The sequence below is a fragment of the Trachinotus anak genome, unplaced genomic scaffold (genome assembly GCF_046630095.1).
Source record: "Trachinotus anak isolate AG129_WGS33_773 ecotype Australia unplaced genomic scaffold, CSIRO_AGI_Tana_v1 ptg000009l, whole genome shotgun sequence".
NCBI classification, from domain to species: Eukaryota; Metazoa; Chordata; class Actinopteri; order Carangiformes; family Carangidae; genus Trachinotus; species Trachinotus anak.
The window spans coordinates 3,289,977-3,313,669 of record NW_027273860.1 but is presented as its reverse complement, the minus strand read 5'-3'; the positions used below and the strand labels follow the sequence as shown (position 1 = coordinate 3,313,669).

The 23,693-nt window shown below is 43.6% G+C and overlaps 1 protein-coding gene across 1 annotated transcript in view; it reads left to right on the top strand.

The window, feature by feature from the left end:
- Positions 1-23,693, top strand: part of LOC139625046 (cadherin-10-like) — a 53,125-nt gene that overhangs the window by 15,840 nt on the left and 13,592 nt on the right. The window contains exons 2-6 of the mRNA XM_071484629.1: positions 4,438-4,821; positions 13,930-14,224; positions 16,831-16,950; positions 20,155-20,322; positions 22,497-22,684. Of these exons, the coding sequence (XP_071340730.1) occupies positions 4,585-4,821; positions 13,930-14,224; positions 16,831-16,950; positions 20,155-20,322; positions 22,497-22,684 (1,008 nt within the window). The 5' untranslated portion in view covers positions 4,438-4,584. The remainder of the gene's footprint in view (positions 1-4,437; positions 4,822-13,929; positions 14,225-16,830; positions 16,951-20,154; positions 20,323-22,496; positions 22,685-23,693) is intronic.

Here is a 23,693-nt window from a genome sequence, read left to right as displayed (position 1 = left end):
AGGGTAATAATTTTACTGCTTCCCTCTTTTTTTCCTTGCAAATAAGGGAGGCTAGACCGGGTTTAGTGTAGGGTGAGTGTAAAACTTATTGTCCTTGTACTTCTTGACCTACTCTTAGCAATGTTGCCAAATTATCATCATCATTAATCTGAGTAATTAACTGGGTGCCAACAGAAATGAAGGCCAACATCACAAATAAGACCCAAGTTGAAAGACACCAGGCTTAAATTCCCCTTAAGTCTCCTTCCATCTTTTCTTTTCAACTTCATTCTTGTACAGTACAAATGTAAAGAGGCAGGCATTTTGTCATAGCCACTGGGCTACATGTGGGACTATAGCATTCTTAACCGGCCGTGACACTTTTTGACGTAGCAAAATAAAGCTTTAGCTGACTTACTCCTGGTCGTAGTCCCTTGTCAAGAGAATTATCAGGGCAGGGAGCTGTACAATATGGCTTCCAGGGTATGACAAATGTGGTCAAGGGTCGAACGCTCCTTAGGGACGACGGAGCCCTCCATACAGTGAAAGCATTAGCTTTCCACAGTGACATTATGAAGAAATCCATTGAAAAGGCCGGCTTCCCAGTGCGGGGGGACTCGAGGTAGAAAGCTTCATGAGTCTACCCAAGAGACTGACTGGTATTTCCAACAATGCTGAAGCCTAGAGCAAATCAATAGCTCAAAGTCCCACATGCTCCTCACCAGCGTCAATTAAGTAAATTCATAAAGTCGAGTGTGCTGGGAGTAGGGGGGGACTAAAAAGGGAAATACTAGAGAGAGAGGGAGAGAAAGTGGGGAAAAATCATCCAGTCATCTTGCAAATTTGGAGAGGAAGCAGAGCTTCTGCCACGAGGGTTGCAGCTTAGAGAAAGTAGAGCGTGGTGGTCTGAGAGACTATTTCTCTGCGGGTGTTATTAAGAAGCCTGACAGTCCATCTCACTTTCACCTGCCTCCATCAGCACACGCACTGTTGACCCAGGAGTCTCCCCCCCTCCCCCTTCCCGTGCTGAGCCAGGCAGAGGACACATGCAAAGTGACTGGCTTTCAGCGAAAAGCCCAGCGATAATGCATATCAGCTAGGGCCTATGCAAGCAAAGTAGGCAGAGACAGGGGGATGGGGATGGGATGTTGAGGCAGGAGGGGGGAGGGTGGGAGTGAGCTGGGGTGGGGAGAGCTATAAACTGCAACGCACGAGGGAAAAGAGAAAGAAGGGACCTAACCCCCAGCTTCAACTGCTCGCAATTTGCCTCATAAGGGGAAAGCAGGGCATGCCTTGGCTGCCATTGGAAGACAGGTAGCGTAATGGATGGGCCGGTCTGACTGCTGACACTGCTCTGACAGGACGTTTCTACCTCTCCTTCATTCCCCCTCTCTCTCTCTCTCTTTCTCTCCCCTTTTTGCCCCCAAGTGTCGTCACGCTAACTACATCTGATACCAAAAACTTTTTAGCGAGTGTTTCTGCATGCTGCAATTCCGCCTCACCATCACATCCAGAGGCTGTAAACAAACACAGGGGTTGGAATTTGTTTAAAGGAGTTCATGAAGACAATTTTGTCGTCATCATGCTTGCTCAGGAAGGCATCCAGCATCCTGCAATGCAGTGCACACACCTGCCATCTTGTGCCCCAGCAGCAGCTATCCTCATGTTTCTTAACCAAAATACAAGCAGCCTGAACAGCTGAGGTGGCTCCCTTTTATTTTGAAAGGCCAAAATTATCTGTACTCAACTTGGACTTTGAGCAAAGATAAATAATGACGTGTTAGTTATAGATAATAAACTAATTGACAGTTACTGTTTTGTTGATACCACATCCTCTATTCAGACCATGGTGTGCGTAGGTACACCACAGCATTGTTGATAAAAGAATAGTTTGCTGTCAGCAAGAGTCTTTCCATGACGTTGGAGTCTGTGCCCTCGGTGCATTCTGGGATGGGTTTGTCGGGGGGGGAGTAAACAAGATAGTCAAACTGTCTTTATGAGCCAGTGGAACAGACAGAGGCAAATAGCTGTAAACACACAGACTATCAAACTCTCCATTATGTTTTGAACTGAATCTGTCCTTACCACAAGTGGCTTGACAGACGGGCATAAGAGTGAAATGTGCAGCTACTGTATTTTTGTTTTATCGAGCCAACAAAGAGACCCAGTCGACATCAAAACCCCTGCACAAAAGTTGCTACAAAGCTGTCCCAATCGATGCGGGGAGACATCTGTTTGTATAAAGCTCAGCGGTTGTTCTGTGACGCTGCTTGATGGCATTTCTCTGTGTGTTGTATCAGATTTTCAGATACTAAACTTAGCACTAGTATCCAAGACAAAGTTGCGGTATTGTGACAGCTCCCGCCGCCCGCCTCCACCCCCCTCAGCTGCCACCTTTCCCTTACCCCTCTTCTCTCGCTCCATTTCCCTCCTCACTCCCTTCAGCCTGTCTGCCTCTACTCCTGCATGCAGGTCAGGGTACTTAATTCATGTCCGGAGACACCGTTTCCTCATTCCCCCACACACTGTGTGAGGGAAGCCGACCAGACCTGCCATACATTGGGGGGAGACTGCCCTCCCCTCTCCCCTCCCTCCCTCCCCACCCTTTTCCCATGCCTTCTGAGAACGTGTGATACGGAGGAACATTGCAGACGCTCCCCAGCGGACCCACTGATAACCCTCCTACCAAACCTCAGCCGAGGAACACTGGCAGCCTGGATATCGCCCAGCCTGTGAGGAATAATGAGAACAAAAGCAGAATACATGGCCTTCTTTCTCTCTCTGCCTACCCCTCCTCCTCCTCCACCTCCGTCTTACGTTGTTCCTCTTGTTCCGTTTCCTTCTCACATTTGCCAGCGCTCACTGCTTTGGCATTCGGAGGACGGTGGACAGACACAGAAGAAAAGGGGAAGGGTGGGAGAAATGATTGAGAGTCGGAGAGGCGAGATATTCCGCTGCCCACATCAGGGCCCTTCTCTGTGGTTTGCAAACAGTCATTTTGTTCAGTATCTTTGCACTGATCTTAAGGTAATAAACTGGGGTTGACATTGCCCAGGGTCTCCATTGGCATTCTGCTGGGTCTGATAACAAAGTGTGCCGAAACAGATTGTTTAAAAAGATAGAACAGGCCGCTCCACATAGAGCCTTGCACTCTATTAGATGTTGATTCACGGGCTTAATGGAGATAAAATAGCTCTACATGTGCTGTACAAGACGTAAGCCTAAACACTGATGTGTAAAAAAATTCTAATCTGATATGTACCAGGTTAGGCAGCACTCTGCCTGCCCATCAATTACATGACTGACATTCAACATACAGCATGTGTGTGCACATGAATGTATATCAGGGCTTGTCTAGATGGGAATGTGTGTGTGTGTGAGAACAGAGATTTCAACTCTACTGTCCACGTTGCTTTTATCGTTTTGCTCATGTGCTTTTGTTTGACCTGAAGTTGATTAATCAACATCTTCTTCCTTGAGTATTTCGGTGTTAATGAACAGATTTGTTGAAGATGGATTTTTACAGGAGCAGGGCTGACACTAATGGTTATTTTTCACTATCAATTTATCTCTCATGATAATTTTTAGATTGAACTCTTTGGTTTATTAAAAATTCCCAAGGTGATGTGACGCAGAGGATGCTATGTGTTTCAATTGCTTATTACTCCAAACATGAAAAACAGAGAAAAACTACAAAAAAATCTTCACATTTGAGAAGCTGAATCCAAGCGAAGGTTTGGCACATTTACTTGATAAGTGACTTGGTTAACGAAATCAGTGACTAAGTATTTCAGCACTTTATTTGAACTCAGTTTGGGGCCGAAACGTTTGAAGGAACAAGGAAAAACGTCAGTTAAAAACCAAAACTGAAAACAAGACATCCAAACCTAAGGGAAAAGGTTTGTAAATAAAAAGAGGCAACAAGAAATCTGAAGGCTAAAAGCAAGGATGTTTTTATTAGACCGTGTGCATTTACTCCTGGATTTTGGCAACTTGTGGACATGGGGCAGGCTTTCTAAAGTGATCGCCTGCCTTAGCAGGCTTGTTCATAACATGCATGTTAGCGAAGTTATTTTAGGGATCATAAAAGTGACATTACATTCACGTTAAGATGTTTGCACAGGTAAAGCAAATGTAAAGGATTTGAAAGTGAAAATAACTGGAGACAGTGTTGCAATTAAGATTTTTTTCTATTCAGTCCTTGTGTACAGGTTTCAGACCTTTTGACCCAAATTGAAATGAACATACATCTTTATCTCTATTGATTTTTGAGAAGCACCTGAAGGGTCTGCACTTGGACTCGACTGAGTTTCATCTCTACTGCATCTTCAAAAAGCTCTGAACTCCCTGAGTTGGTCTTGACTACAGGTTGTGAAACAGGACGAGAGCTTGTGCAGTAACAAATTGCTGCCTCCCCTCCCAGTATTGACTCTCTGTTTTTCTGTGTAAATGTTGCAGGTGCTGGTTGCCACCCTATGTGAGTCTGAGGAGCCGTTCCTGCTTCAGTAGATTACAGCATGAGGACTGATCCGATACTCTGACCAAAGACCACTGGACACAGACCACTGAGGGGGGAAGAAGACAGAAGGCTGTGGTGGTGTGGCCATGGATAGAAGGAAAGTTTGCGTATTGATGGCTCTGTGGGCCATGGCCCACCTCAGCTCTCCAGGTTATGGGTTCAGGGCCCTGCGAAGGACTACAGGGGGGCGGAGAGGGTCTGCGGGACTGACAGGGGAGGACGCCAATGGAGTGCCCCTCAAGCGTTCCAAACGAGGCTGGAGGTGGAACCAGTTCTTTTTGTTGGAGGAGTACACCGGGACAGACATGCAGTATGTCGGAAAGGTAGTTTAAGAATCTACTTTCTGTACTGATCCACTTTCTACTACAGCTGCTCTGTTACACCTCCACCTGCTGTTGACTAATCTCAGCAGCTTCATGTGACGATCGTAGATGAGTCCACCAGATGACTTGATCTACACCATGTGATTGTTACACAATACAACACCTCTCAATGACAACACATTTAAATATCTAGATCGCAGATTTCTCAGTGTGTGAACCAAGTAAGTTTGCAAATTTAAAATGAATGACAATGAGCCACAGTACAGTATCTTAACTAGGATATTCTAACAGGATATTGAACCTGAACACTTTTTGTGCTAAACTAAAATGTGACCAATACATATTCAGAGCAAACTGCACCAGGAGGTGGCATTAACTGCCTGATCAGATTTGTAATCTTGTTTCCTGATTCTTTGACCAGATCGGTCCTGATTTGAATTAAAATACTATTGTTACACTGTTTTATTTATGCAGAGCTCTGCCAAAATCTTTGGTGTCTTTTTTATTAAATAAAACAAAACAAAACAAAAAAAGTTCAAACCAACATGTGGACAAAGTGTTCTTGTTTTTGCTCCTTTGTGCACTGGCATCAGTTCTAGTTTTCTTTTATTTTAATTGATGAGGAAGTTAAAGGGGGTCATCAGTAAGATCTGATGTACCGCATCTATGTTAACGGACTAGTTCTTACCAGTTAATGCATTTCTCCTTTAACTATCATTGCACCGGTGGAGACTTCTGTTTATATTCCGGACTGTAAATTGTCACTTTTTCTGACCCATCCAAACTTGCAGTTGTCAGAGGGGCTTAGATCCGTTGAAGGGGCTTAGCCCGGCTCCTAACTCCCTCAGAATTTAAACTCTTTCCCTTTCCCTTTTCAATTTCAACAGCAGTTTGTTCAGAGTGAAAGAATGAAAGTACCCAGTGGTTGATGTAAGCAGCCATAACCGCCCACTAAAGCCGAACAGAGAAGGAGAAAGAGAAAGGGGGCACCATACTCTAAACTTCATCATTAGACAGCTCAGGGTGACTGGCTGCACTGTTGAGCTGATAAGTGGTCTCTAAGAAGTGAAGACACCACGCAGAGGTCATCACTTTAACAACAAATGATGGAGCAACAACTTCCATCTCACAAATTATAACTATAAACTCAAAAAACTGCCTTTGGCCACTGCTAATCCAATCTACAGCTCTCAGTCTCCTGGAGTCTCTCTCCCTATTTGGTCTTTTCTCAATTTCTTCTGTTTGTTTATTCTACTGGGATTTCTTTTTTTTTTCCCAGGAAGTCACCATCAACACAACACAACTTGAACTTTTTACATGCCGGCATTTGAAAAGTTGCTATTTTTTGTTCATTTAAAAATGTCTCATTATGTACTGTCTTGTCAATACATATTTATGAAGACAGAGTTCTGCTATGTTTTTTTTTCTTTTAAATCCTTCCCATCCATCAAACCAAAGAAATGCAAATTTCTCCAGATACTGCTTCATTTGCATATTACAGTCTCTCTCACACACACACACACACACACACACACACACAAACACACACATCTGAATTTGTGATACAGCAATTTTGGAAAGTTAAGTTTCTTTAAGAGCAGGGAAGCTAACTACCTGTGGTGCCTTTACTCAGTAGTATATTGGATTTCTAGATAATGTAATCATCCTCTCCAAACTCTACACCCGAAGGAAAAGATCTCTTAATGAGATGCTTTGGAACAAAAAAAAATACTGTATTGAGCGAACGAGAATCATCCCATCATCTGATAGTAGACATGACATTAGACTCTGATCATCTAATGCTCTTATATCAGACTTCCATCCATTCGTCCGTCTGTCCGCGGGCTTTGTTTTCTCTGTTCGCTGTCCCATATATTTTGTGCTTACTGTCAGCTCTGTGGCTGCCTGCACAATGTCCATTCCACTCACATCAACCCATCCAAAAGCAGCCGTCCTGCCCCACAGTAAAATACGACTTCCTCCGAAGGTATTATTTGTTCAACAAAATGAAAACACAGTGTCGACCCAGATAACACTGGGGATGTACATGAAGACGGGCCAAATAATGCTTGCTTAACATGCAGCGGAGCAGAAGTCAAGATATCAGTCTCCTGTTCCAACCTACTGTAATTGAGGAGATTGTGAAGCGTCGTGGCAAGGTCAGGATGACTGAGGAGGAAGAAAGGCTGTTTTGTGCGAGGAGTTGAATGGAGCCGGTGCTTTGCATTCCTATCGTGTGTCCACGGAGGATAGAATCATCCAACCAAATGAGATTCCGCAACATACGTCCTAGCGGAGTGAGGGTTGACTTTCAGCCCTGGCCTAAAAGGATTACATAGCTCGCTGTGGTACGAGACGAGCAAGTACGAGAAAGAACAAAAAAAAAAAAAAAAGAAAAAGCTAAAAAGAACAAAAAAAAAAACACAGAGAATGAAGATCAAAAGTAAGTACGAAGCATGATCAAACCACTTTGTCTTTAGAGAGTGGTGATTGATGTGCCACTCGTCCTTTTAGGTTGTAAAAGGACTAATAGCAAAAGAAGAATGGATTATCTGAGTGCGGTGTACACTTAGAAAGCCAGGGGCTGCAGCCTAAGAGCCCGTCTCCTGAAGACGCCATTAAGGCATCAACCTTTGAGTACCACACTTAATCATGACTCCGAGCGCTTGTTGTTTCCCCAAAGTACATGCAGCTGGGCGCTCTCCCTCATTGTCGGCTCACTAGCCAGTTGTCACATAGGACTGCAGTACGTAGATCTTATCTGATTGCAATTACTGTTTGTTAATTGCTAGATAAAGTACAAGTGATGAATTACGCCCTAAAGGGAATGAATAGCTTTTGAGTTGAACACATGGAGAACAACCATCTGCATCTGTATCCTCAGGTGGAGGCCATATTTTCACAATGTAGTGGGCCTGAAAGAAGAGGAAGAAAAAAAAAAAAAACTGTGAGCAACACAAAAGAGAGGGGTTTTTGTCATTGCAAGTGACATCGTGGCAGCCAGTGAGCACAGCATGGAACAAAACCACTTTTGTTTGTGCTGAAAAAATGAATTGGAAATAACACAATGGCATGTTATTATAAACAAGGGAGCAGCTCTTGACACACAGTAAAAGATGGAATGATGAAACTGCACTTGAATTACAGCATCCTGTCTCCAGTTATTTGGTAAACTCACACTCTCCCTATTGCTTTTCTTTTTCTTTTTTTCTTTTCTTTTTTTTTACGACGGCTTTATCGAGTTGTGAAGAGCTAACAAATCAAATTGCAATCTTTCCTGAACAAGCGTAACAAAAGCAGTTGGAACAGGAAGGAATTAAGAGAAGCGATTGAGACGAGAGGGAAAAGGAGACTCAGGCAGTGTCTTGTTGCGGAGCTGGTTGGCTGCTAATCTTGCTAATCTTGCTGTATTGGCCAATGATTTTTTTTTCTTTTCTTTTTTTTTTTTCCTGCAGGAGGGGAAACGTACACTGCCTCTCATTAGCAGGCAAGCTGCATACAGGCCTCGGAGGGCCTGGGCTGTCACTGGGGGAAGAGAATGTTTGTTTATTTCATTATTTCTTACTTTACCAAAGGGCACATATCCACTGAAAATGGTTAATGGCCTGTGGTTGAGGAGTGTTTGTGCTGCACTATCATATCTCATAAAGTATTTACAGCCCCTGATAGGCCCCAGTGGTTCTGGGCCTGGTGGGTAGACTCCTCAACATAGTCCCCAGCAAGTGAGCTGTGTTCTCTGTATGTGAACAAACACACCAGCGTGCACACAAACGCACATGCCTGCAAACACTAGCCTCCAGTAATGGGCTGGAAATCAGAAGAAAGAGAGAAAGGCAGATGAACACAGACATAATATGCTTCCCAGTCCTGTACGACTCAGCGGCTGAGGCATCCTGGGGGAAAGACTCAAGCATCTTATGGCAGCGGAGTGGAAAGGTGCAGGGTTTTGTGTGTTTGTTTGTGGGGGGATGGGGTGATTTTTTTTTTTTGGTCTCTGTTCATGCTCCCCCATTACCAGCTGCTCACCTTGGCAGAGAGGCATGGAGTTTGCAATATGGTGCAGGCCTGGCTGTACCCGTGCCATGGCAACCCCTGTGGTCCCCAGCGGCGACCTGGAGCACACATCGGCCGTGTTTGTTGATTAGGCAATAAGTTCCCGCTTGTGCACTGGGAGGGGGCGACTTCAATTATGCTCCCCTCCTTCACAGCTTGAGCGGCGGAGGAAAAGGGTGTGATGAGGTCATGCTGCGACGAGGCCCGGCAAACATCTGTCTGACAGTGTGGCAGGGGCGAGGCGATGTCTCAGAGAGATACACCAACACTGCCACGGCACCTCGCAATCGTCTCAATGCTGTCACCTGCCTGCTGCTGTTTCAGACACCTGTTGGTTTTGTCAGGGTGAGATTAATTGATTTTCTATCATCAAACGTTCAGGCTTTTCCTCTGCATTTCAGTATTTAGTCGGCCACATTGTTTTCAAATGAGGGGGGAGTGGCTATGACAGTGAAGCAGGGCCGTAGCCAGGATTTTAGCCTGAGGTCAGGAGTCCAAATTCACCCATGCAGCCCCACCACCTGTGAATACATTTTTGACCCAAAAACAAACAAACAAAAAAATTCAGACTATTGTAAATTGTCATTTAATAATATTTTCAGTACTTCAGCCTATATAGTGGTCTTAATGGTGTTTATTTAGTTTATTTTTGTCCACACTTTAAAAAAAATCCCAATGTTATTGAGTCATTTCTTCATAAATTAACCACTAAAATCTTGCAGTTTTTGAAAAAAAGCAAAAGGTTGAAAGGTTGAAAATTATATTTTCAATGTGTTTACAGTAGAAATAGCTGAAGAATTTTCCTGTATTTATAAAAAAACGTAAATACGTGCAGTTTGCTGCACTAGAGTCAAGACAACTCGAACTTGAGTCAAGAAAATTCTTGAAATATTCTTTCTACACCAGCAGTTTGTTGTTTTACAATTTAAGAAAAATCATGACTTTAAAAGATTTTTACAGTGTAAAAAACTGTGAAATGTGCAGATACTGAGTCTAAAAACCTTTAAAAAAAAGACATCAAATGTAACTTGTGAATAACTGTGGAGTGTAAACACCATCTCAGGTTGTTAAAACCCCCTAAATCCTCTGAAACAACAGTGAGGACGTGACCTCGGTGTCCTGATTTGTAGCCTCGGCCCTGTAGCAAAGTAAATACAAACAGTAGAGAATTGTCCGTAATTAAAGGGTAGCACGCTGTAAATTATGCATGGGACACAGAACAAAACATGTCCACAAGAGAGAAATGTATGGTAACTGACATTTCACCTTTAACTCTCTGCAGCTCTTGACCGCATGTCTCAACTTTACACATCATCAGACATTTGATAGGCTATTTTTGTGCACAGTCTGAGGCTACCATCTGGCTACATAGAAGGCAGCCAGTTCTCGACAGGCCAGGACACAAGGCCTTAAAGGCTAACTGGCTAATTGCCCTAAGCAGCCCATTTCCAGTGCCATCTTTTTGGCCTAACTTGAGTGAAGCACAAATGGCGGCCAGATCGAGCCTGCACTAACATTTGCTGCACTTGAAGCTGATTAATTTCACAAACAAAGACGGCTCGCTCATAAGTTCTCACGCACAGATGTCTGATGAGTACCACTTCACTTCTCAGCCCACTTCAGACTGGAAGATGAAGCATGTAGGAAAAGAAATAAATATTTTCCACTGTGAAAAATTGCCAACCATGTGAAATATTATGGTATCACTCAGCAGAGAAGGCTAATTGAGTGGAAGGTTTTGAAATATATAGCGTTTCATTGATGGTATAATGGTTTACGTGAATGCTTAATAGTTTGCTTTACAACTGATTCACAGCAGAGGAATATTTTTGTCAAGTCAGTTATGTCTGTTATTGAGTCTCTTAATGCCTTATTTTCTCAAAGCATGGGAGAATATTTCAACCTGTTTTCAATGCAAATCAACTCGTTTCAAGTTTTCTCTGAAATTAAGTTGAATTTTTATTCATTTGAGTACAGCATCTTTCCTTGTTCTTTTTTTTCTCTCATTACACAGACACCATTAAATTTTTTTTTTTGCAAAATGGCAAATACAGGTGATACAGGTTGAAATTGTTTTAAAGGAGTAGTTTGACTTATTTGTTTTCAAAGAGGTTTATGACCCAGATAGCAAAATAAATCCAGCCCATATTCGCACCACGTGCTTGTTCCTCTGGCCCAGTATACGCCCAGTTTTACAGGCCGAATCGGGCCCAGATGCAGCATGATTGTCAGATACTATTTCCACATCTGGACCAATAACTGGGGAGAAGATCAACACCACTCTCATGTCTGTACTGGAAATGTATCTGCCAGCACCTCTTACCCAATGCAGTGTGTACTAAAACAACTTCTGGGCTAAGCTAAGCTAAGCTAACTAGCTGCTGACTGTAGCCTTATATTTTCCAGACAGACATGAAAGTGATATCAATCTTCTCATCTGACACTCTGCAAGAAAGAAAATATTCCCCTAAATGTCAGTCTATTCTGTAAAAATGTGTCCTTTTTTGCAGACAGAATAATTGGATAATATGGAGAGCTTTTTTTTTTCTTTTTTTTTTTTAATGTCCTTCTGTTTCTTGAAAAGACCAAAAGTCTCAGTGTTAATGGATATAGCGTCATGCTCTCTGCCTTTTTTACGATTTGGTACCGTAGGAGGTTAGAGGAGAAAAGCCTTGCTATTGATGTGCCCGGGCTTCTTGGTGACCATACCGAATGCACATGTGGCTTTCTTTTCTCACCCTGTGACAGTTTAATTGTATTTTCGATATAAATTGATCAAAGGGCCATTGTGAATGCACGTTGGGCTGCCACATTGATTTCTGGGAGAGGTGTTTTTTTTTTCCCCTCTTAATTTGAGTAGAAGGGCAGCAGTAAATTCTCCTCACCAGCAAGGTGGGCAACTGGGAGGGATGGGGTCACTGCAGCAGCCGCTGGAGTTCGATACTCAGAGCTGCCTTGTAATATCCTTCAGGGGAGCGAGGAGGAACTCTTCAGAACCACAAGATCTCTCCGTTTCCATAGAAATGACAGCCGACACAGCGTATGTCACACTGTCTATCTCCCATCTCAGCCGAAAGGAGAGGACTCAACAGTTATTAACTGAATTGTCGTGCCGGCAGAGATAGGCAGCTTGATAGACAATCATAGAAAAGGACATTGCAGCTATAACAGCAGGAGGAAGATAATAATTTTGAAGTGGATTGTTTTCGGCCAGATTCTCTATTTGGGAGCATGTACTGTAAAGCAGAACAGAAAACAAATAAAATTCTGCAGGAGATTCTCCTGGCTTGGTTAGACAGGGAGAATAAAAAGAAAAAAGAAAAAGCAAGAGTTGTTTTGACCAGAATTCAAGTGGGTGAATGAAACAGTGCTCGACTCTAGATCCTAATCCGAAGATGCTAAAATTCAGCAACACACTCGACTGGCTCTGTTCGACAGAGAAAGGAATGAAAACAGTCATTTTTACCAGCATCCAAGCAGGCGAACAAAATAGTGTTAAAGATGCTAATCCACAAAGCTGTTCATCTCACATGTGCCAGCTTTGCCCTGATAAAACAGCATGAATTAGTAAAGCTTCCGAGCACCTGGGATGAAAAGCTTTTTAATATATGATGAGAAGGGAGATTTTGCAATGTGCTCCCACGTGACCCAGCTGAAACGCACAATATCCCCCCTCAGTCTGTCCACCGGCAGAGCCAAGAACGCTTGTAGACATAACAAAAAAAACAAAAAAAAGAACTCCAGCTCAGAGGAAAAACATGCATTCAAACCGTCAAAATCAAATGTTGCCGGCTCAGTTGAGTTAACGAGGTGTCAGTTACAGACCTCAGAGTTACGTCTTAGCATCCACTTATCTGTGGAAAACATTCAGATGGCATTTGCCTCATTTTGTGCCTGACATGTTTGCCCATGTCTGCAAACATGTGCTCTCCTTTTGCCCTTTACCTCGCCCTGCAATTATTACCATGTCCTTGGTTATTAAAGCAGGGGAATGGGAAGTAGTCAGGGAATCAGTGGGAGGGGAAATGACTGGACAAGCTTTTGATGAGTTCTCTGAGATAAATATGTTGGGGGGAGGGGGATTTGGCGGCGGAATTAAAATGTCAGAGCATGCTAAGCTGCTATTCATGCAGAAAAAAAAAATTAAACAGCAGATAGAGAGGGAGAGAACAAATAATAACGAGCAGCTCGGCAGAGAAGTGGACTCTCATGGTCCTCTGGCATGTTGGTCATGTTGCTGATCCATCAGGGATTGGCAGGCGGCAGCGGTGGCGGCGGCAGACGTGCGCACACTCACGCTGGTACTTCAGACTTCGACCCACTGGCATTCTGTTTTACAGCACAGTGAAAATGCCACCGCGGCCCTGAGGTAAAAGGCGCAATGACAACCTGCATGTAACAATGGCAGTACATGCAGCATTTTAAACGCTCGGGCTGTGTGTGTTTTGTTCTTGGCAGGATGTGAGTATCGCCGGGATGAGGTGAAGCCACGGATGTGTATCGTTGCCGACAGTTTACTAAAGATGATATGAATCTGTTGAATAACACCAAATGCACTTATCAAAGCTGTCAGTGTCTTTCTGCCAAGGCCCAGATTGGTCCGACCACTGATGTGTGCACAGTGCTGCAGAAATAGTAAAGTGGAAAACTGTGATTCCTCTTTGAAAACTGATTTGGTTACGATCTATGGTGCAAAGTGCTTCTCTCTGGGATGTGTTTATACACTCCACTTCTCAGAGATCACCTGTCAATCAAAGAGTAGCCAACGCTGTTTTTCAATGTAGGTTAATCTTGTGTTCACTGTGGCTCCTTCTGCTCATGCTAACTACTGTAGGTTTCTCGCTGGAAAGTGTTCATAAGAGCAAATTAAGCAAATGTGAAAGCTTTCATGAACTGGGTTTGAATCACTGTTGTGCTATAACAATTAGCAATAGAGAGCAGCAAAGTGGGAATTTATTAAAATGAAAACACCACAAACTGTTGCTTGAAATTGTTGTTTTGGTGCTGCAGGGATCCATATTATTATCTTTCTTTTTTTCTTTTTTTACCCAACAGCTTCATTCAGATTCAGACCGAGGAGACGGAAGCGTGAGGTACGTCCTCACCGGGGAGGGGGCGGGGACCCTCTTCAAGATAGACGAGAAGTCGGGGGACATCCACGCCACCAAGAGGCTGGACAGGGAGGAGAAGGCCTACTACATCCTCCACGCCAAAGCCGTCAACCGCTTCACCAACGAGGCGCTGGAGGGCGACTCCGAGTTCATCATCAAGATCCACGACATCAACGACAACGAGCCGCGATTCACCAAGGACCCGTACATGGCCCGAGTCCCAGAAATGTCCGACATTGGTAAGTTCCCGCCAAAAATATCCCTGGTATGTAGTGTCACTTTGTTACGGAAGTCCACGGATGTTATGCTCAACAATGGAGCAGTGGTTATTGTAATGGCAGTGAACATCAACGTGATTGAGTATAAAAGCTCATCCCCTTTCAAGGTCCACTTACTTGCTTTCATCGGCTTCCCATGGTCTTCGTCAGAAGAGACAAAACTTCTTTTTTTACTGAAACTGCCTCATAAAGGTCACTCCAAATGTCGCTGCAGAGTAATTATTGATTTCTTTTTTTAGTTTTGATAATCTCAGGATGTCAACCTAAAGGCTGCTCTTTAAATGTTTCCTTTTGTTTCCCTTTGTTTACATGTAAATGTTTTATCTAAAACTAAGCATAAATCATAAAGTATTTAAAGCATCTGATGCCCCCTGTGCTGCCCCGCACTCACGAGACCCTCGTAGCTGCACAGACCACCTCCCATCCCTCAGATTCTTCTGCCACAGAGGAAAAGTCGAGGTAAATAGATTAGAAAAGCAAACAAAAAGCAAATCAACCAATAAATAACAGTAATTCTAATGAGATAAATGATAAAGAAGTAAAAAACAAATAAGACATAGTTGTTTTGGAGTGTGTACAGCTGGCAAAGCGAATTGTTTTCATCATTTAAAACCATATTTATTGATCTTAATACGGACAATAATCAAGTGTTTACACAAATTAAGGTGTGTGTGTGTGTGTGTGTGTGTGTGTGTGTGTGTCTGTGTGTGTGTGTGTGTGTGTGTGTGTGTGTGTGTGTGTGTGAGGGTCTGGATTAAAAGGCTTATGATTCAAATGGGATAGAGTTGCCAGTCTTACTGGATCAATGGGACTTTATCAATCATAATAATGATGCCGACTCAACAAAGAGGGCCTGACTAATTAAACGAGAAAGACCGGGAGCTGTTTTCTGACCAGAGAACAAACAAGGTAAAGCGTCTGTGTGATGGTTACAGCACTGGTGCAGATAATCTCTTAAATACAGCATTGCATCTTATTAAAACAGTATTTAATTTAATTACCAGCATTGTCAGCTGTGTCATCACAGTGAATAATTGCGGATTCTATTTCTGGAGTGCCAGTTTCTGAGACAGCACCAGTTTTCGTATTATCATTTGTTCTTGTCATTCAGCACCAAATTAAACTTTAATTCACCATGCACTCTGGCTCTCACTCCATGTCTAAAAGTACACACTGGCCTCATGAATATAGATAAACAATATAAAAAGGCTCCTAATCAATACTTGCATGAAAACATGGAGTGAACTCTCTGTTCTGCTGCTGCTGCTGCTGTGGTGCTTCGGGGACTGAGGGAGATCGGTCTTGCAGCCCCGACATGTGACAGAGTCGTCACTTGGTTCAGCAACCCCAAGAGAGAGGCCGGCACTTATCTAAGGGCAGCACAGGTGCCCATGGCAACAACTGAGGTGTGATGTCACTGCTTGGCAGAGCATGTGTTCACAAGTGACTGCGTCGAAACACTGCCCCTTTAAATGTGACATACACTTTGAGTTTTATTATAGTCTCACGGCTCTGACATTCTTCTCCCGGACTCTCAGTCAGGGACGACTCTGATGCGCCCCTCCTTTGACAACTGAATGATTACAGTCAAGGTAATTTACCCCGCCTGCACAAAAACTGTGATTATTCCTGGCTTGTTTGTCAGAAGATTCTTCTCTCAAAAGCTTAAAGTCGGCGATGAGATGGCTGATGTGGATCAGTGATATTTTCTAAAAGCCGCCATGTCAGAAAAGCCTCTTTGAGTCTAATTCCCTAGTTAAAGGTATTAGCGATCAAGGTTCGGTGAACTTGCCAAAGAATCCTCCCGGACTGTCACTTACACCAAATCAGACAGCCGTGGTCTTCCTCTCTCTGCCTTTTTTTTAATTTCTACAGCATCCTCCATCCATAGAAATGACATTGATTTTAAAAGAAGGAAACTCTCCTCTCATCCTCTCAGATCTCGACTGACATCAAATTAGGGAAGTTTCATGAGGTCGTTATCTCATTGTATTGCACAATTCTATATTTATACCACTTTGCCATTAAATATTTCTACTCAATTAATTTTCTTCTGCATGTAATGAGGCAACACTTGGCCCTGCAAGGCGCCATTTGGGAGGTAGCACTTGGCTAACCGCTTCCCTTTGTTCTGCTGAAATAGGGCCTCTGCCTCTCTGGAAGAGAAAATGGATCACAGTCATTCGCCTGCTATCAGATATTTGGCTTCTTAGACACTCCAGATATGTGGATGCACTAATAGGCTTCTTGGGGTTTGTAGAGAGCTGGTATTGGTGCCGCTTGTATGCTTAGAGAGATATACTTAGAAAAATACATTAGGACTTATTGATTACCCGAGAAAATCAATCATGTATAAGGGTATAAGTGCCTGAGGAATAAAGATTGGTTTGGGTAATGCAAAGGGACAGAAATGATCAGTCACATTCTGCATGAGCATGATTAGAAGAGGATCCGACACCTCATCAGAAGGTGCATCAGCTTAACCAATTATCCAGCAGGCAATTTTCAGCAGTATTGAAGAGTTGATCTAAATCATTGTCATGAATCTTGTCCCCTCCCCCCTCCAGGCACCTCGGTAATTCAGGTGACAGCCACAGATGCAGACGACGCCACGTATGGGAACAGCGCCAAGGTGGTGTACAGCATCCTGGAGGGCCAGCCATACTTCTCCGTGGACCCAGACACCGGTCAGTGTGGAATTAAATGTGAAACCCACCGGGGGAAACTCTCGCACACAGTCAATACGCAGCTGTTGATGGTGTACTTTGTATTACTACCTCCATTTTGTTGTTTTTCCTTTGAAACGCTGACAATGTGACGTCATGTCTGTGTTTAGCTGAGTCCTAAAAAGCTATTTTCTTAAAAGAAGATTTTTTTTTACTTGTGTTTAACATGTTCAGGAAATGAAATGCCTGTATCTTAAAAAAAACAACAACAAAAGCAACACAGAAAAGACCAGTGTGCACTGCAGCCCCAAAGACTGCTGTTTTCTGACTAATATGCACAACTCCTCAGTCGTCCTTCAGTGGAAAACCTCTTGTCCTCCTGCTCTAACAATGCCACCGCCGCTGCACTCTGCACCTACATATGTAACCTGCAGCTGAACGTAACAAGTTTACACCCTTTGTCTGGAGGTGGCCATTCTGGGAAACACAACAAATCACTAACTGGAGCAGAAATAGAGGAGGCAAGCTGGGCTTTACCAGGAAAGTAAATTAAAACAATTTATCACAAAATAACTCCTGGAAAGCAGGAACTTTTCCTTTAACTGAACCAAAAATACCAACACGTCCAGCCTCCGCTGGCAGGCTGACGGGCGAGGGAGGATTTATAGTAGAGAGAGTGGCAAATCACCAACCCCAAAATCTAGCCGCTCGCTAGTTTAATTTTCATTAATGTGCGCTTTGGAACACATCCCGCTCGTGTCTTTTTTTGCTTAAACAAAAGGGAAACGACAAAAAAAAAAAAAAAAAGCCATTTGCAGATTAGCGGAGGGATTAACAGTAATATGGTTTATCCCACATGTGGTATGTAAGCTGACATCCCCTCTTACAAAAAGACATGCCTGGACATCACATTATAAGCAGGATTTGTTTCCCCTCTCCTCCTCTGCGTGTGTGCATGTATTGTAGCCATTAAGCAATAACAAAGGTAGACAGAGATACAGAGCGAGCGTGATGCTGTTTTCTAAAGATGCTATACGTTTCGCTTCCTGTCCTGCGCCGCCGCCTGAACGATCGCCGTTCTCTTTAATGGCGCGTTGTCCGTGAGATAAATTGCACATCGTCAGGGGGAAGTGGGGTGGGGGTGGGGGGGCAAATAGGGAGCTGCGTTGTGCCTGCTTTTCCTTTTTTGCCATGTTATGTATGGGAGGAAGAAAAGGAGAAGTTGCAGGGCCTTTTGAAGAGTGTAGGCCAGCGTGATCTGAGCCTGAGTGATGTGCCACGTCAGCCTCTCCCTCTCCCTTGTTGTTTGATATGCAATGAATCATCTATTCAGGCTGAAAGTGGTGAAGTTTGTCAAAGCAGTTTATTTAGGGTGAATGTTTTTTTTCACCTTTATTCTCCCACTCTATTACATCTTTCTGTCTCTCTCTCTCTCTCTCTCCTCCCCCCCTCCACCTGCTTCTCTTTCATGAAGCTTCAATTTCAAATGTGTAATAGCAGACAGGATTTAAGACCGGCTCTGATGGGAGATGGAGCACACCTTTTGAATGTGCTGCCAATTACCGCTTCACTCGGTCTCTGTCCTGACTCCAAATTAGAGATCTAACATGTCAGAGTGGAGAAGTAAGCAACTGCACGGCACTTGAAAGGCTGAACATTAACAGAGTCTTAATTCCAAAGAGGAGATAAATGATGAGGAATGCATTTGGAGGCGAATGCTACACTTAGGAAATTAAAGAAATGCGCTATGGTTTTGGTAGACCGGCCCTTTGGTCCACTCACCAGATAAATCATGAGAACGCAGACACCAAAATGTGCTCCTGGGTGGCCACTGAGCTCCATGCTGCCGCGCATACTGAGCAAGACCCTGACCTTTCAGTAATAAAATGTTCTTAGTGGTTTAATTATCTGGCCCGTAGATGCATAAATCTAAAAGATGAAACATCATTAATTCAATGCAGCCGATGCAGGCGGCTTATTTCTCCAAATCTTTCAGGTGAGCACAGGGTTTTTTTTTAGATATGTTCAGTCCACCTGTGGAAACAGTTCATTCGTTTTATGTCACATGGAGGCTTGATTTAATGAAGCTGTGCTCTTTATGTTCTACTCTAGTGACATCACTCGTACTGTACGTACTGTGTAGCTAACAATTCATTTCATCATGCATATGAATCCTCTGATTATTGTTTTCATGAATTTGTAAAAATTTCAGTCTAAAAAAGCCAGAAAACCGTAACAAATGTTGCCTCAGTCTCCCAGAGTTCAAGGTAAATGTCTGGTTTTTCTAAAGAAAACCTGGAGATATTCAGGTTATATATAAATTATATAAACAGAGAAAAGCAGAAAATATTCACAATAGAGAAGCTTTAATTAGGGATGTTGAATTGATTCATTATCAAAATACAGTTGTATTATTCTAATTGTTTCAGCTCTACACTATGTATTGGTTTATTGTTAATACTGTGACATGCACTGTACATACTGTCTGTTGGTTTATTGTTTATATTGCACATACATTCATCTTCATTTACAATCTTAAGGCACATTGCGACTGTTTGCACCCGCTGGTTAGATAAATAATAGATTGTATGTTGTTGTAGCGAAAGTGAAAAATTAACATTGCTGTATCCAATATTATGTACATATGTTTGCATGAGAATAGAGTGAATGACTTTCGAAAGGAGCTCTACATTATAAAATAAGATCACCAGTTTGCATTTTTTCATGGATTTCATTAAAAATACAGATTTTTTGCAAAGCACAGGTTTAAACTGAGGTTCGCTTGCTGATTTTATGTTCCCACACATCCAAAGGTTCATGTTTGCTGCTCCAAAATGACACTGGCGACCACAGCTGGAGGGTCAACGAGGTCAGAAGGTGCTGTTGTGCTGAGCACTCCTCAGAAAATGCTTTCAGTTATAAAAAGTGAAGAGAAAAATGGACAAATGAGCTGCTGATTGTGCACCAGAGTACCTGTAAATACAGTAATAACGAGAAGTGGTTAAACAACGGAGTTCTGTGCTGTAAATGGGATTTTTTTTTGTGCTATTGTTTGTTTTTGTTTCCTAGATTTTCACCAGTTTGCAAACTAAACTGTGATGGACTCATTCTTTAATTTAAAAAAAATAAATAAAATGAAACACCTTCTTTAGCCCTTCATCTAAATAAACTGATTGGATGGATGGTCTTTTACAATGACTTCTCTCTGTAAATATTTTTCCTCAGGCTTGATCAAGACAGCCCTGCCTGGCATGGACAGAGAAGTCAAAGAAAACTACCAGGTTGTGATCCAGGCCAAAGACATGGCCGGACAGATGGGCGGCCTCTCAGGAACCACTACAGTCAGCATCACTCTCTCCGACGTGAACGACAACCCGCCACGCTTCACCAAGAGTGAGTACAGCCTCCTGGAAACCACTCGCACTCTCACACATGGACTGACCAATCCTCAGCCCATGAAAATCTCTCGTCAGTACGAGCCGCTGCCAGGCAGGCAGCCCCCATCTGGTGTCAGTTTCAGAATGAATTTGGATTATTGCAGGGAGCTCTGGGTTTTGTGCCACTAAGGCAGGCCTCTTAAAGGCAGTGAATAATTAAATATAGAGCCATATGACAGAGCGAAGGGTCCTGCAAAGTGCATCAGATCATCCCTGTAATCCCTATTAAATGAAGAGAGTACATTCACTGGGTTTTATCTCCTCTGCTCCTCCTTTTGTCTATCTCCTGATATTAAGTCTTTCCTTTGCTGCCTTTTACTCCATAAAACCAGTGTTCTCAGTTTAGTGCTCCAACCGTCCTTGGTGGATTTTTCCCACTTTTTTTTTTTTACCCTCTCACTCATCAATCATCAATCCTTCCCTTCTACTCCCTCCCGATACTCTCTTTCAGTCTCACACATTGTCTCCCTTTCTTCTCTCAACCCCCCCCCCCCCCCCGCCAGTCTCACTTCCTCTGGTGCACGTGGCAAACGGCAGCCAGATCAGATTGACAGATTACCGGTGTTGCCGTGTTTCCCCTCAGTAACAGCGAGTGCCAACTGTACAGTGGGCGACGTGTGCGTACAGCCGCGAACGCAGGGTAAACACGCCACGGCAGAACTCACACCCCCACCACCACCAGCAGCTTGTGTGGGGGACAGGGAGGGGTGGGCGATGGGGAGACAGACGCTGTCATCTCAGCTTCACCGCCAATGAATGAACAGCGAGAGGAGGGAGGGAGATGGATACGACAGGGATGGAGGAGATGACAGGAGGGGAAGATAGAGGAAGAAAGAGGAAGAGTGAGGCAGACGACACAGAGACAGGCTGTGATGGAGGGGGGTGGCTGGGTGGGGAGAGATTGAAAGAGGGAGAAAGCGAAAGAAATATTGTAATGGGACACCCAGAGGAGGTAGAGTGTCAGGAAGCGATATCATTGTTGTCTGCCGGAGTGATGCCTCTTCTTTTCCACCCAATGCTAAATACCTGTTAGCCTAGGGAAACCTTCTCCTGGTGTGTCACTTTCACTGTGTGTGTGTGTGTGTGTGTGTGTGTGTGTGTGTGTGTGTGTGTGTGTGTGTGTGTGTGTGTGTGTGGAGGCAAGTGTCAGCGTCACGGCGACCTGCCGACTCAGGCGTTGCCAAAACACTGTCAGCATGTTTTATTAGTGTGTCAGTGCTGTTTGTCTCCGCAGGCAGTGTGTATATCACGCCCGCTCCCTCCTGCAGTCCAGCTATTTATTTAAGCATACGAGATGCAGCCGGGGCCGCCGCGGCCGACAGGCAGCCATCAATTCATCCGCCTCAAACCAGGAAATCATCTCACAAAATAAAAAGGGAAAAAAAGAGAAGAGGAAGAAGAAGCAATTAATTTATGTTGAGCAAATTGGCCCAGAATTTATGTCACATCCTAAACTTCCGAGAGCTGAGTCAATACGCTCGTAGCAACTTCTGTTCAAAGGCCAAATGTCTGTTTTGGAAATGAAATATGTTTTACCGCATATGAAATGTCTGCTCCACAGCTGATCTACAAATGTTGCAGCACTAAATCTCCCACTCGGCTTCTTCTTTTCACACACTCTCCCTCCCCGGCTGGCTCTTGTGTTGCTGCTCTCTGATTGGCTCTGGCTCACTCTCTTCCTGACCTGCTCTCTTCTAGTCCTGCTCTCTGACTCAGTCTTTATTCACTAACGGGGTCATAAAAAATGCTCAGGTTGTGACGTTTGTTGGGTTGTTTTTTTGGCTGGTGTGTCCTTGTTGTTTTGTTGTGTATTATCTTGAGGTGCGTTTTAGGGCGTTAATGCTTCTGGATCAGGCTTTTAATTATCATAAAACCTTCATAGAAGTATTGATGCACTCCTGTTAAATGAATTGCCTCTTTGTGTGGGGAAAAAATGGAAATGGACATGAAAAGAAACTCCAAGGACATAATTTTGGTTGTCATGGCCCTGCTGACACACTCAATGTCAGACTGGCTTTCAGTCCTGAGCCTTTCTGTCTCCAGTGTTTTTGCTGTCAACATCATGACCATGATGCCCCGATCCACCAACATCCACAGAATCACAAAGATATAATTGTTCTTCCTCTGCAGCCCTCTACGAGTTCAGAGTGCCTGAGTCCAAAGACCTTGGGGCTGGGCTGGGAGTGATCCGAGCCATGGACGCCGACATCGGTGAGAACGCAGAGATGGACTACAGGATCATCTGGAGCGACGGCCCCGGCATGTTCGACATCGTCACCAACAGGAGCACGCAGGAGGGCGTCATCGTGCTGAGGAAGGTCAGAGACTCTCCACTTTAATTGCCCCCCCCCCAAGAAAAAACAAAAAAAACACAACTGTCTTTTTGTGCAGTGAACGATCAAGTTCGTCAGTGCTAATGTGAGTGACAGATTTTGTGACTCACATTAGCAGTAACTTAACGCTCAGTCACTGTTTCCTGTGTGATTCCAGGCAGGAGTGGTGGACTCCACCACTAACAGAGAAAGCCACTTTAAGGAGAGGTTATTCCAGAATATCAACACAATGGATGGACACTGCCAAATACACTATTCACCATGAGTAGCATTGTCCACAGGGTTTGGTATCATGAAAGTCTCAAGGATTACAAATTTCATGGAAAGTGTTTTTATTATATCGATAGATATTATCCATCATTATATTTGGTCTCTATCAATGAAACTCAAGGGGATTTTAACCTGAGTCATAAGGTATTATCGGCTAGATTGATAGGAATAAAAGCAAGAAATAACATTCACATAGTTTCAGTAATAGTTTTGCTTTCTATCGCTGTTCAAGGACCCTCGACATTATTGTGCTCTCTCAAAACAAATCTTCTCACACTCTTCATACTGACAAAAAAAGGAGCACAAACTGCATTTGACAAAGAAAACTTTTTACCATACGCTCAGACAGCCAGAAGATGGACAGTAGAGTTATTAGATTTCATCTTACACTTGCCCACACTTCCACTACATGTGTTTTGAGCGAGATTCATTCTTCCTCTCAGCTGAGACCAAAGCAGAAATATTGATGCTCAGTATGGATCGCAGCATTCAGCGCTGTGCTGTGGTGTGTTTCTGATGCATTCAACAGAATCTGGCAGTTGCCTTATCAAGCGCCCTCTCTGCAGCCTTCGATCGATCACTTCCATCATGCCATCATTAAGTGGAAGATGACATAATTGCCTTTTGTAGTCATGGAGGTGCTGTAGTGGATGCAGTGTGGGGGCAGAGTGCTTGTGTGTGTGTGTGTGTGTGTGTGTGTGTGTGGGTTGTGAGTATGCCCTAA